At 41.0% G+C, this 13,390-nt stretch overlaps 1 protein-coding gene across 1 annotated transcript; it reads left to right on the top strand.

Moving 5' to 3' along the window:
- Positions 1-3,659: 3,659 nt before the first annotated feature.
- ap5s1 (adaptor related protein complex 5 subunit sigma 1) lies at positions 3,660-11,769 on the top strand. The gene is made up of 3 exons (XM_026153026.1): positions 3,660-3,963; positions 6,241-6,532; positions 10,669-11,769. Exons 1-3 carry the CDS (start codon positions 3,782-3,784, stop codon positions 10,795-10,797), a joined length of 603 nt encoding a protein of 200 aa, XP_026008811.1. The 5' UTR covers positions 3,660-3,781; the 3' UTR covers positions 10,798-11,769.
- Positions 11,770-13,390: the final 1,621 nt, after the last annotated feature.

Below are 13,390 nucleotides of genomic sequence, written 5' to 3'. Positions count from 1 at the left end.
TGCACAACATTCATATGTTAACCAGTGATTTGAGAAGTGCTACAACTATCTTCATATTTTCCCATTTTTATGTCTGTTCTTTTAAACATGGAATTTTTATGCGCATCTTAAAAGTACAGACAGTTGTTTTTTTAAAAAAAATTATTTAATAGAGTCAAAGAATGTTATTCTCATAAATGTACAGTAATTGTTCCAACAAATGTATGCATTGTCATAACTTTGAATTCACCCATTAAAAATACACAGGAGTTAACACCGGTTTGTGGCAGCTACTATGTTGCTCCGCCATCTTGACTACAATGGCCAAGATGGTCATCATGTTCCACCTACCGTAATCGCATCTTATGTATGCGTCTGGAGACTTGCAAAAGGTGGAGAAGAAGAGAATCTGGACAGCTCAAGGCTGGCTAGCTTACAAACAGCTGTTTATAAGCTAACATTGTGAAAGCTAATGGAGTTTCCTAAAAATCACACTTTCCCTCTGATAAACAGTTTGATTACATTCTCACGTCATATGAGTTTATTTACAAAGTGCCAAAGTCCAATAATGTTATATTAACTTCAAAGTTCCAATTTTCTCTAACACCAGTTAACAGCGGCTAACCGAGTTTATTGGTGGCTAACAGCTAACAGGATATCTTCAAAAAAAGATCATAGTGTCTGTGCCATTGAACAGAAGTGAACATTGCTGACACATCAACTCGTATTCAAGTTTTACAGCCTCCTAAAAGTAAATAGACGTGGACGCCTCTCATCTGCATATTGACAGTTGAGGCAAACAGTGGCCTGCCCAGATAGCAAAAAGACTCCAGGGCAGATTTGGTCCAGAGTCACTTTAATGCCTGAGTACACTCACTACAGATTAATGGTCTGTCTTCTGGAACAAATGGTAAGCATCCCATGTGTGTTGACTGGAGTCTGCAATCTACAGACATCTAGTAGTAAGTTTTTACACACTGTCATTTTAAGCTACAATATTGTATGCTTATATGGAGACATCTCAAACAAAATAAAAGATAGTAATTTTTGTGTGGGGTTACAGTAACTCCCTGTATTAGTGTCTTTCTCAGTTGTAGTTGGTTTACAACTCTGCTGCTTGACTTCTAACTGCCTGACAACACATCCCTCCTTTTTTAGCTCAGTTGGACTGTCTACCTGTGAAATAGAGTTGTTTTTAAAATATTATTATTTACTTTAAAAGCCCTCTGAGGATCAGCTCCACAATAGTTCACGGATGTTTTAAGCCCAAATTTTGCCTCCAGGTTCGAGGTCACTGAGGTCATCCTCCAGCAACGTCTCTCAGCGTCCCCTTTTCGCCTAAAGCCTAAAAGCAACCGCATCTTTGTTTTTATAGCCCTCAGGCTCTGGAATAATTTGCCATCCCATATAAAAACCTGTCAAACAGGTGATTGTTTTTAAATCAAATCTGAAGACTTACTTTTATTTGTATTCCCTTTGAGTTAAGTTTGAGGGGCCTCGTGGTTTTTGTCATGTCCATTGTGAATGTTTTATTCCTGCTCATTTATGTCAGCTGCTGTTTGTATTCTTAGACATTGTTTATATAGTCATTTCTATTTGACTGGTGGTTTTTATGTGAATTATGGTACTTGAGTTTTTGTAGACCTGGAGTATAAATACATCTGCTTTAACTGGATAGAACTCCTGTTGTTTTAAATGTGCAATAGAAACAAAGGTGACATGAGTGTCCTAGCTAAATAATGAAACAAGACAGCTTAATTTCAGGTTAAACCTGACTGAGGTAACTAAACCAAACTGTATATCTAAAAGAAGAGTCAGGGTACCACTGAATTCAGGAAGATGAATCACCAAAATGTGGAACCTATCGAAAGCAGCGAGAAGTTGTTGTATTCAATTCAATTCAATTTTATTTATGCAACGCCAAATCAGAGCAACAGTCGCTCAAGGCGCTTTATATTGTAAGGTAGACCCTAAAATAATACAACCAACCCCAACAATCGTATGACCCCTATGCGCAAGCACTTTGGCAAAAGTTGGAAGGAGAAACTTCCACAGGAAGAAACCTCCAACAGAACCAGACTCAGGGAGGGGCGGGGCCATCTGCCACAACCGGCTGGAGAGAGGGGAGCAAGACAGGATAGAAGACATGCTGTGGAAGAGAGTCAGAGATGAACAATAACTAATGATTAAATGCAGAGAGGTGTATAAACACACTTTGAGTGGAAAAGCTGACTCAAGAAGAAGGGCTCAATGCATCATGGGAATCCCCCAGCAGCCTACACTTATCGTAGCTTAACTAAGGGAGGATTCAGGGTCACCTGATCCAGCCCTAACTATATGCTTTAGCAAAAAGGAAAGTTTTAAACCTAATCTTAAAAGTAGAGATTGTGTCTGTCTTCCAAATCCAAACTGGAAGCTGTTTCCACAGAAGAGGGGCCTGAAAACTGAAGGCTGTCCCTCCATTCTACTTTTGAAAACTCTAGGAACAGCAAGTAAGCCTTCACTCTGAGAGCAGGGTGCTTTATTGGGATAATATGACACTAAACGATCTGTAACATATGACAGGGTCTCATCGTCATGTCAAATTGCATGTGAGAAGAGACTTTTTAAAGGGTTTTAAAATGACATTCTAGATTTTACCTGGAACCAATGAAGAGAAGCTAATATGGGAGAAATACAGTCCTTCTTTCTTGCCTATGTTACTTGTTTGCTGTGGCCTTTTGGATCAAAATAAGGATTTCCAGGATTTCCTGCCTGATGCTAAGGAGTCTAGTTTAGTCTAGCCTAGAAATCCCTAAAATACCTACTGAGATGTTTCATTCTGGACCAACGTGGTGAACTAACATGAGTCCCTATTACCTAATAATAAAGCCAGACTGCTAACAGCCTCATGATGCTACTCTCTTCCAGCTGTTAGAGTTGTAATAATGACATACGGAGTTCTGAATGTCATAAAATCAGCAGTTCTTTTAATAAAATAAAATAAAATAAAATCCTATGAAGAGCTAGAACTATCCCCAGGTCTTGTTACACTGTGTTTCAGTTACACCAAGTAAGTTCAGGGCTGAGGGTGAAGAGGTTAACAGGATGGTGGAGTGAATGCTAACAAAGCAGAGTGAATGCTCTCTTTCTTCTTCACACACACACACAGACAGACGCATGCACACACACAGAGGAGGGCCTCTCAGTGTAAAGAAGCATGACCAGCAGCAGCTGTTGGATTACCAGCTGCCTCTGTTTATCTGCTGAGACCCCGAAACCCTCTGTTCTCACTCAGCCTCTCTGCAGCCTCTCCTGTCCCTCAGTCCTGAGAGCTGTACTAGGAAGAAAGAGACTATTGAGTTAGTGAGGTATGTTGAGCTGAAAGCAGGAGTGTTTAATTTCACATGTGACCTGTTCAATAGAATGTTACGGTCAGAATTATTGATCGTATTGTCTATGATCAGTGTACTATAGACTGTCAGCTAAAGCAATGCTATTCTGGCTAAACCATTCTGATTTTACACACAGCCACCACACAGCTCCATGCTGCCGTTTAAAAACAATCATTTGTAAGTGTAAACAAACAAACAAACAGTCTTCAAAGATACTGTATGGCTCTGAATAACACTGCTGGGAGCATATGTGGGAGTCGCTGACTGCGAGCGACCTCTGGTGGTTATATTTATGAAAAGCAACAGTGCACGAGACTGGTCAGCTGACCAATGCGGAAGTGCTTAAAATCAGCAGTGTAAACAACGATTCAGAAGAAATAAAGTAAAAAGCTCTGTTTGGATAACTTTTTCTCCCCTAGTACGACAGCATGGTTCGGTGTTTCCTCATACACACCGTGTGCCCGGTGAGTGCTCTGTCTGCCGGGGAGAGCCGTGTTCTGTACTCCCGGGTTTTCGGTCCAGATGACGGAGTCCTGTCCGAGCGGCACCGAGACTTCAGCCCGGAGGAAAGAAGGCTTCTGCAGAAGGAGAGGGTGACCGCAGTAGCCAGGTGGGTGTTTGTGGTTAACAGTTAAAAATAAATCATTATTCGAAGTCATTTTTTTTCTGGACATCCACAGATTGGGACAGAAGTGGACACTTTAATTAAGCCCTTTTTGTGTAATTTTGCCTGTAGGAGTGAAGAGATAAGGACAGCAGACATAATTAAATTCAGTTAATCACCTTTCTGTGTTTTTGCATTACATTAACATAGTGGAAACGACTTGACAGCCCAAGGCTCTGTCCCATTACTTGAGCTTCATTCATTTTCCACCAGGTAGACAGAGTGAGAGCCCCAGGCCTGCGCAGTGGACCTGTTGTGGTAGTCTTCTGATTCCGCTTTGTGGATGCATCTGATTTACACTGTTCCCTCGTGTTTACAAAAGGATTCAGCAGTTCATGCAGAGACTGCAGGGGGCAAAGATGTTTTTGTTTCCTCCTGAATAAATGTCTCAGTCAGCTCTGATAGCTGATGTGTGTTTTCTTTTCATGTTTTGGAACTAACACCTGTCCAGATAAAGACATGCAGCCAGTGTATTCTGTTGAGTGGCGTCTGTTCGTGTCCCTGCATTGCCTGTTGATGTTTGTCATATACAGTATTGTTCAAAAGGCTCTTTGAATGCTCTATTCATATCCGTCATGCAGTGTCATGAAGATCTATCCAGCGATGAGCACAGGAGCTATGTTTAGACTCAAGAACACAGGACTACTTGTTATACAGATGGTCTGCCAGACACCGAGATGGCCTCAGTCTCAATGCTTTAAAAAAATGAATTTACCTGCCAGAGTACCTAGAGCCATTTTTGGCTTTTGAGCAATTTTTTTTTTTTTACTGCTAATTGTATGAAGGTAATTTAAAAAAATACTGAAAATAGCACCCTGGCTTTATTTCTAGTGATTTTTAGGATTTATTCTTGTTGATAACTCATAATAGCAGTTCTTTCACCATCAATCACCTCTCTGTTTTCTCATATAAAGCATCCTGCTATTTTGATGGGAACACACAATGTAAAATGCCAGACAATAATATTTTTTTTCAGTGACTCATGAATCATTGTGTGTAGGGATGGGTATTGATAAGATTTTAACGATTCCGATTCCATTTTCGATTCTGTTTAACGATTCGATTCTTTATCGATTCTTTTTTTTTTTTTTAAAAAAGGAGAACACTAAGGTCGATTAGCTTAGAACTTTGTTTTATATCTTCTCTTTGAACAAGATAGAAACTTAGGAGTAACATGGCCTTACAAACCCAACAGTGAGAGCTTCAGAGATCCAGCCTACGGCTCTTCAATGGGGTGTCACAGGGTCCCCAGGAAAAAAAATTGTAAATGTAAAATAATAAAATAAATATTCTCCTGTAGCAATAACAAAGTATAACATAAATTGTTCTGTGGCAATTACACAAGAATATCCAGTAATGTCCCTGCCTACAATTAAACACATTCACTTACCAAAAATCATCTGCTGTGGCAAACGGGTGCAAGGCTTTGACCACAAACTGAGTCACTGCTCTGTGACGTTCGTCTATCCTGGCCTGAAAGGAGACGCTGCCGGCAGACTGCAGCGAGAACTGCCAGCATCTGAGCCAGACTCTGTCTCTCTCATCATGGTCACCTACATGTACAGTAATGGCAGGTCTTGTAATAAGGCAGATCACGCTAACATAATATGCACTGTTAGTTGATTATTTACCTGCCGCATTAACGGAAGAGGGCGTGCAAACGTTACCGCTGCTGCTGGGAGAGTCACGAGTCCGGAGTGGAATTAAAAACACGACATTCATTTAAGGTCATCGTGTGTTTTGTGAGCAAATGCTTTTGCATATTCGTAGTGTTTCCTCCCTTAAATGAAATATCTACTTTGCAAGTTGCCCTGTTGTCATCGGTTCTCATGAAGTATAATCAAACTTTTGAGCGTTTGAGCCGCTTAGGCGCCGTGTTTCCTGCCAGGTAAATGACGCTCCGCAACGTGGTGACGTCATTCGGGGCGACTGGAATCGATAAGGGAATCGTTTGCAAAAATGGCAAACGATTCCAAGGAATTGAAACAGTGGGAACCGGTTCTCAACAAGAACCGGTTTTCGATACCCATCCCTAATTGTGTGTGTGTGTGTTTTGTTTTTCTCCTGTTCCAGCCTGTAACTAGTGATTACTACTGTCAAAGACAACGGTTGTTCTAATGTTATCAGTAAAACTGGTTAAATAGCTCAAAATAAAATGAGTCCCACAGTTATTGTGACTATGAAAGCATCCTAACTAATGGCAAAACACTTTTTGTGTCTCAGACAAGTCCGGAGTGCTATCTCTCTGTCCCGGGAAGCCTCGGGTCGGCTGATAGTGGAGACGTTGCCGGGCGAAGAGAATCTGGCTCTGCAGGACGCCGACTGCGGCGTGGTGCGGCTCAGAGCCGGAGACCCGTTCTCCGAGGAGACGAGCGCTCTGTGGCTGGGGGTTCAGAGTCTGGGCTTCACGCTCGTCTGTGAGCCTCATGAGAACCTGCTGCTGGCTGAGGGAACACTGCGCAACCTGACCCGCCACTGCCTGGAGCACCTGCACATGCTGGGGCAAGGGAGCGAGGTGAGCCGTGGACACACATTCTACTGCTCAAAAAAATGAAAGGAACACTTTTTAATCAGCGTACACCATCAAGTCAGTTAAGTTTCTGGGATACTGAGCTGGTCAGCTAAGTAGCAGTAGGTTGTAAATAAGTTTCAGTTGCTTTGAAATTAAGAGTAGGTGCACTAGAGGGGCAAAAATGAGACAACCCCCAAAACAGGTTTTACAGGTCGAGGCCCCTGACATTTTTTTCCTGCCTCATCTTTTCTGATTGTTTTCTGGTACCAGGACCCTACAGAGGTTGCACAGGTACTCCAACTCCTTCAGGATGACACATCAATATGTTTCAATATGAAGGTTTGCTGTGTCTCACAGCACAGTCTCAAGACCACACAGGAGATTCCAGCAGGCAGGTAGCTACTCTAGGAGAGCTGGACTTCTTCTAGAGTGAGCATACTCACTCTGTTGCACTCGATGTGTGTTTAATTTGGACCTGGGGCCCGTTCTTCGTACGTCGCTTACTACATCCAAGATCAAATGACACATCCAAGACCAAATCATCGCGCTAACCGTGAGCTCGCTAATCCGGTTCTCCGAACACACCTGCTGTTGACGATTAGTACAGCTGGATGAAGTAATGTGAGATCACTGGGTGTCGTAAAAGGGGCTACGCATCCATAGTAGAAACATTGATCGGCAACCCTCTGATTGGTCGGCGAAAATGTCGAAGGAGCGCGCTCAGTATTTTTCGGCAGCAGAGCAAGAACTCTTGAGTGAGGGATTTCAGGAGTTTAATCAGAACTCAAGGGAACACTGCAAAGGCTGCAAAAGCAAGGAGAGAGGGCTGGCAGAAAGTTGCTGACAAATTAAACTCGTAAGTAATTTCATATCACACTAGGGCTGCTCGATTATGGCAAAAATGATAATCACGATTATTTTCACTGAAATTGAGATCACGATTATTTGACGATATTTATTTAACCCTTTAAGACCTACTATAGAACCAAGTCCACCAGAGCTTATATTATTTTTATTTATTTTTTTTACATGCTGTAGTGCCATTTGTGGGAGCATTTCAAGTTGCTATACATCAATACAACTGTTATAGCCCATATTTTAATAATATGTATGCATTAAGTCCATAGTAATTACATAAATTGCAAAAAAGTGCAATAAACTACAAAAAAAATTGAAAATCGCTTTTGTTTTGTTTACATATATTTCTACTTGGAGAAGTTTAAGAGGTTTATCCCTCAAAACTTTAAATACAATAAAGTTGCAAAAAATAGTTTACAACAACAGGAAATTTATTTTGAGTGTCTTCATAGTTTTATTTTGGAGATACAGCAATTTTTATATACTGCAGGAAAAACAAAAAACAATCCTATGATGCAAATTTGCAAAGAAAACAGCAGGTGCATCATTTCACTGTGGGAAGTGTTACGAACAGCTGATAGGAACGGCAAAGCGTGTTTCTGGAATATTATGTTTTTGTTGCTGCAAGCGCTTTTTATGCAGTTTTTGCAAAGCTATATGTGGAACGAAACCGTGACCGAGGACAAGCTGATGGCATCAGATGTAAGTACAACTCCTCCGGTTTCATATGCAAAACAAATTATTGCGCTAGCTTACACGGTTCAGGTTCTACAGGGGTTTAAAAATAGTTACGCAAAACGGAGCATGCTGCTCTGACCGGCTTTAAAGGGTTAACAATGACTTTAAAAAATAATATAAATAGTGTGCAACACCACTGAAGTTTTTTTTTTTTTAAACTCTCTTTTCAACCAACGGCAGTCACTCTCCAAATAACTTCTGCTTAGCTTTCAGAGCTTCCCTCGGGTCCTCTTAATCAGCGGTCTCCACCCTTTTTTGCGCCACGGACGGTTTATGCCCGACAATATTTTCACGGACCGGCCTTTAAGGTGTCGCGGATAAATGAGGGAGGGGCTAATAATCGGCTCAGTCATTTTTAATGATCGTTGAAAGCCCAGATCGTAATCGTGATTAAAATTCGATTAATTGAGCAGCCCTATATCACACTATATTATCCAATATTATATTACATTATATTATATTATATTATGTTATATTATATCCCCTTTCACATTAGAGCCCCAACAGGACCCACTAGAACATGGGAACAAGTAAAAGTGAAATATAAGAATATTCTACAGAATGGTAATATTTATCACTTATATTGCTTTTCGTCTCTTGGAAAGAGACCCTGGAATACTCTGTTTGTTTGTTCATAACAGCAACCAAGAAAAGGGCAGAGCAAAAAAAGACAGGTGGTGGTCCTGCACCCCCTCGTCAACAAGTTGGTTAAGTAAATAATACCCTCACGGGAAAATCGATATCTCTCTATGAGCACACTGTCGCGCTGAGCTAAAGGATCCTGTCTGTCCCGCAATATACGCTGAATTCTGAAAACTCTCCTTATCCACCTTCGCTTTTATAGCCGTGGTCTCTCATCTTGATTACACGAAGTAATTTACAATTACTACTCTGAAATATGAATTACATCTGTAATAATCACATACATGTAATAGAATGTTAATAGTACATTTCCCTTTTTTAGGATATGACCTGTATGTATCTGTGTGAAACCAATAAAAGGATCAAGTACTGCATTATCTTTAGTTACATTGATAATATTTATTTATGGTGAAACAGTGGAAAAATATCGCTGTTGCTTTCGTATAAATGAAGCGGACATACCTGCGTGGCCGCGATCTAATCCTGTTTACATAAAGTAAACCTGCTCCCGAGCAGGTTTACGCTTACGGCTCTGTTGCTACGACAGCAAGTCCCGAATGAGCTTCGGGGAACCGAACGATCCAAGATCACGCGAAATCGTCAACAATCAAATCCAGCTAACTTACTTAGCAAGGTACGAAGAACGGACCCCTGGTCTGGAGTATTCAGGATCTATTTTCACAAATACAGTTTAGATTTCATAAATATGACAGAGTTATAATAAGTGCCCATATTACTATAGTTCAAACTTGCCAATTCCAGTTACTGTAATTTGTAAATGGCTATGGTCTGGTGCGGTATGAATTTTCATATGTTAAACCCATTTAAATTGGGTTTAAACTTTGTATTATCAGGAGTATTGTCCCTTTGATTGAGAAGTGGACGCCTGCCTGCGGGGTTGTAGCCAGCAGCAGTTTCATGAGCTTCATCTCAGTTAATTCACGTCACTGAATGAGAACTCTGGTATTGATGCCTTTTTGAGTGTCATCAGTTCAATTATCTGACAAGTAATATGGGGCCATGTGTCACTGATTGTGCTGACAGACCATGCAAGAAGTCTTTCTCTCAGTTTTGATGAATGAAGTTATGGTGTTTTATGTGTTTGTGTGTTTCACAGCACTTACTTTTAGCGCCTGTGCGATAAACCTGCTGATAGCTTAGCGCTCTCATCGAAATATAGTTGCTTCTGGCTAATCTTGGTGTCAGCTAAAATGCTAAACATGGGGATGTCACAAGCTGAAGTGCAACATCACATTTGTTAATGCCTTCTTTTATATACTGTTTAAGGCTTTCATAGATTAAAGAAGTGTTATCTCTGATGGCTGCTTCAGTGAGAAGTGTGTGAAGAACACTGAGACATGTCATTAGCTTTGAAGTTATTCTCAACAGTGAAACTTTAAAGACCTCTTGAGCCTTTTGACTTGTACAAACCTAGTGAAGCCATGAGTCACTGACCAGCTGTTGATAAAATGTATTGTTTTATTTCATTTCTCCAATTTTTCTTTTTTTCTGACAGGAATAATTGCATAAACATCTTTTCTTTACCACAAACATACAGTAGATCACTGTGACTCATGCATCTTCCGGCTGCTGTAAAGTGCATTTGTATTCAGAAACTGTAGCAAGTGTTTGTGTCTATATGCGTCCTAAGGCATCATCAGACTGCAATCCATTAACTTAAACAGTTTACCTCCCCAAAGAAAGATGATTGTCGAACACTGGTATCGAGACTCGCAAGAGCAGCCTCTCATTACGTGCTATGAAAAATATCAATAAAGCAAAATTCAGCAGTAATGAAACTAGATTGCAGCAGCGCGCATTCTTATTACCAGCTTTTAAGCATCTCTTGATTAATCGAGAAGCCTGCTCGGGGTCATCACTTGTGGCATTTTTCTCTCCAGGTCCTGCTGAAGAGCAACCGGATCGACGTCCTGCTCAGTCGCCTGCTTCCTCACGGCCAGCTGCTCTTCCTCAACCACCGCTTTGCCCAGAGTTTGGAAAAGGAAGTAGCGGCTTATATGGCCAAATAAAGCCGAGCAGCCACGGTTGCCATTTTCAGGGAGGGCGGGCTATCATTTACAGCTACTTCTAGCTATATCTGCTGGCTTCCAAGCAAACAAGCCCTCTGTCATTCACCTCCGGTGACATTTCCACGCTGGAAGACGAAGAGCGGACTACCAGCTGCTGCTGCTGCTGTTGTTAGAGATTGCATGATGTGTAAACACACAGAGTGGTAAATACCTGCCTCATCCACTTGCAGCTCACTCTTGGCTGTTTACTGTGTGGGTGGCTTCACTTCAAATCCTGTTTGTCAAATTGAAGAGTGGAAAGAAAAATGTGGCAGATTAAAGAGTGCAGTCGCAGAGGCCAGTTAAGACGTACTTGTCAGCATTAAAGCCTGCTGTTTATCTGATTCACCATACTCGAAATGTCACAGTGTGACCTTGAGGAGCCAGACTTGACCCTTTTTTGTGCTTTTTCAGATTTCAGTGAGTATAAATGAAATCTCGGAGTGTTATTGCCTTATAGTAACTCCTCATAAGACCTTACGTTTCCTACTACTCATCGGGATAGCGAATGGGTTTTAAAAGAATGTTTTGGGAGAACAAGAACACAGTATAAATCCTCTTAAAGAAATGCACAATAGAAAGGGAAGAACAAAAGATCTAGATCTGAGTTGTTTTATGACAATTTATAGCAGAAATGCCGCAATGCCAGTGATGCTAAGGACAACGGACGGGGCAGGAAGTGAGGAGACGTTTGGATAAACTATTATGAATGAAAGCAGAAATGTTGGCATGCAGAACATGGAACAAAACATGAGGAAATGATGACAAGTAGACCTACAAACACAAACATCCTGACTCAACAAATAAAAAATGTATTCCTGTGTCTTGTGAACATCTGTTGTTCCCCCCCGACTGCCTCTCCTCACATCGAGCCAGACTCTCCTGCTCCTCCTTCTGGCCTCTTAAGAGCTTCTTAAACCCCACTTTTTGTGCTGGCAACCAAAACCAGAGCTGTGTTTTTAGGTGTGTGTCTGTGTGTGTGGAGAGGAGATTGTGTGGATGCCAACATTGATTGCTTTGATCTTCTTCTTTTTCCCCCCCTGTATTAAAAATAAAACTAATTTCTTGTATTACCCAAGGCGTATGCTTTGATACTTGTGTAGTCTGCAATCAAGGATGCGGCACATCTCCCCCACCCAAAAAAAGAAAAAAAAAAAGAAGATATCAGCGAGGAGCTGGGGATTGCACCTTAAATGAGATGTAGCACACAAGAGGAGAATTTGATATGCTGAGCAAAAATTACTGAAAAAAAAGAACCACCATAAACACCTTTACACTGATCGTGACAAGTAATGTCATGGTATGACCAGGAGAGGGAGCTGTTACTGTGACTTTCAGTGTGCCATGAAGGACGTTGGAGGGGAAATCTTACTTGGAGCTCTCTTCATAGAGAAAGAACTTGTTAAAAGATGGATGCTGGACTGAGGGAGACTTCCACATAATTGCAAAATAAAAAGGACAAGTACAAGACAAGAAGAAGTATTACTGAAGAGTCCTCACGGAGATGACAAGAAAGCTTGCCTTAGAAAGTTGGTAAGGTGGTCATACTGAATATTAACTTTCCAGCTTGTACAAATTGTTTTTGCCTTATATATGTATATATATATATATACATATATACATACATACACACATATATAGCAAAATATAAAGAAATGAGGGGCGGTACTGTATTTTATCTGTTTTGAGAATGCTCATCTTTCCATCCTGAAGCTATTATAAATAATGCCAGTGGAGACATCAGCTAAGTAAGTGTTGGTCCATCAACTTTCCAATAACAGCGTCTCTACTAATAGCGTGTAAAACACAGAAAAAGTATCTGACTCCAGGGGAACATTTTCTAAGGACAGATCCACTAAATGGAAGACATCAAACGGAACTCAAGAGTTCTTTCAGTCAAGAAATTGTTACATTTCCCTTTTTTCCAACCAACAAAAACAGCCATATAAAGAAATATAAAGAAGTTGTGTAGAACTGGCCCGCACAGAGACCTGACTTCAACCCCATCCAAAACCTTTGAGATGAGCTAGAACATTGACTGCGAGCCAGAACTCATCATCCAACATCAGTGAGCGACCTTATGAATAACTCAGAGCTGGTTCAGACAGGCAGCGCAGGTCCTCTGCTGCACTCGCATGGCCTGCTTTTCTCTCTGCGTGCAGTGCCGTGCAGACGTTTGGGCAGTAGTGCTCGTCAAAATGACTCTGAATGGCCAATAAAGATGTCCTGATTTCTAAAAGGCACCGAGTTAAAGAGGATACATTTGATTTAATATTTCACGCAAATTGCTTTTCTTTAATTTGCATATTCCACAATTTCAACATAAAAAAGAAAAAATGGCCCACAGCAAAGATAGGTCAGCGCTTAGCAGCGTGCCCTTTGGCAAGGATCACAGCATGAAGGTGCTTTCTGTGGTGCTATGAGTCTTTCAGTTCTTGTTTGGGGGGATTTACAGTTGTTGTTTGAACACAGCAGAATGCAGTGGCACCACTCTAAATCTTCATGAAGGTCTTTTGCACTCAGACTGTGCTTTTGATTTGCCTCTCTAGCGATT

The sequence above is a fragment of the Astatotilapia calliptera genome, chromosome 19 (assembly GCF_900246225.1).
Source record: "Astatotilapia calliptera chromosome 19, fAstCal1.2, whole genome shotgun sequence".
Classification (NCBI taxonomy): domain Eukaryota; kingdom Metazoa; phylum Chordata; class Actinopteri; order Cichliformes; family Cichlidae; genus Astatotilapia; species Astatotilapia calliptera.
Note: the sequence above shows the minus strand (reverse complement) of the source record. Positions and strands in the feature narration are given on the sequence as shown.

What these genes read in the sequence shown, in the direction of transcription:
- ap5s1 (XM_026153026.1), top strand. Translation starts at nt 3,782, where the DNA reads ATGGTTCGGTGTTTCCTCATACACACCGTGTGCCCGGTGAGTGCTCTG. An exon ending in AGGGTGACCGCAGTAGCCAG is followed by an intron (nt 3,964 to 6,240) that starts GTGGGTGTTTGT and finishes TTTGTGTCTCAG; the next exon opens with ACAAGTCCGGAGTGCTATCT. An exon ending in TGCTGGGGCAAGGGAGCGAG is followed by an intron (nt 6,533 to 10,668) that starts GTGAGCCGTGGA and finishes TTTTCTCTCCAG; the next exon opens with GTCCTGCTGAAGAGCAACCG.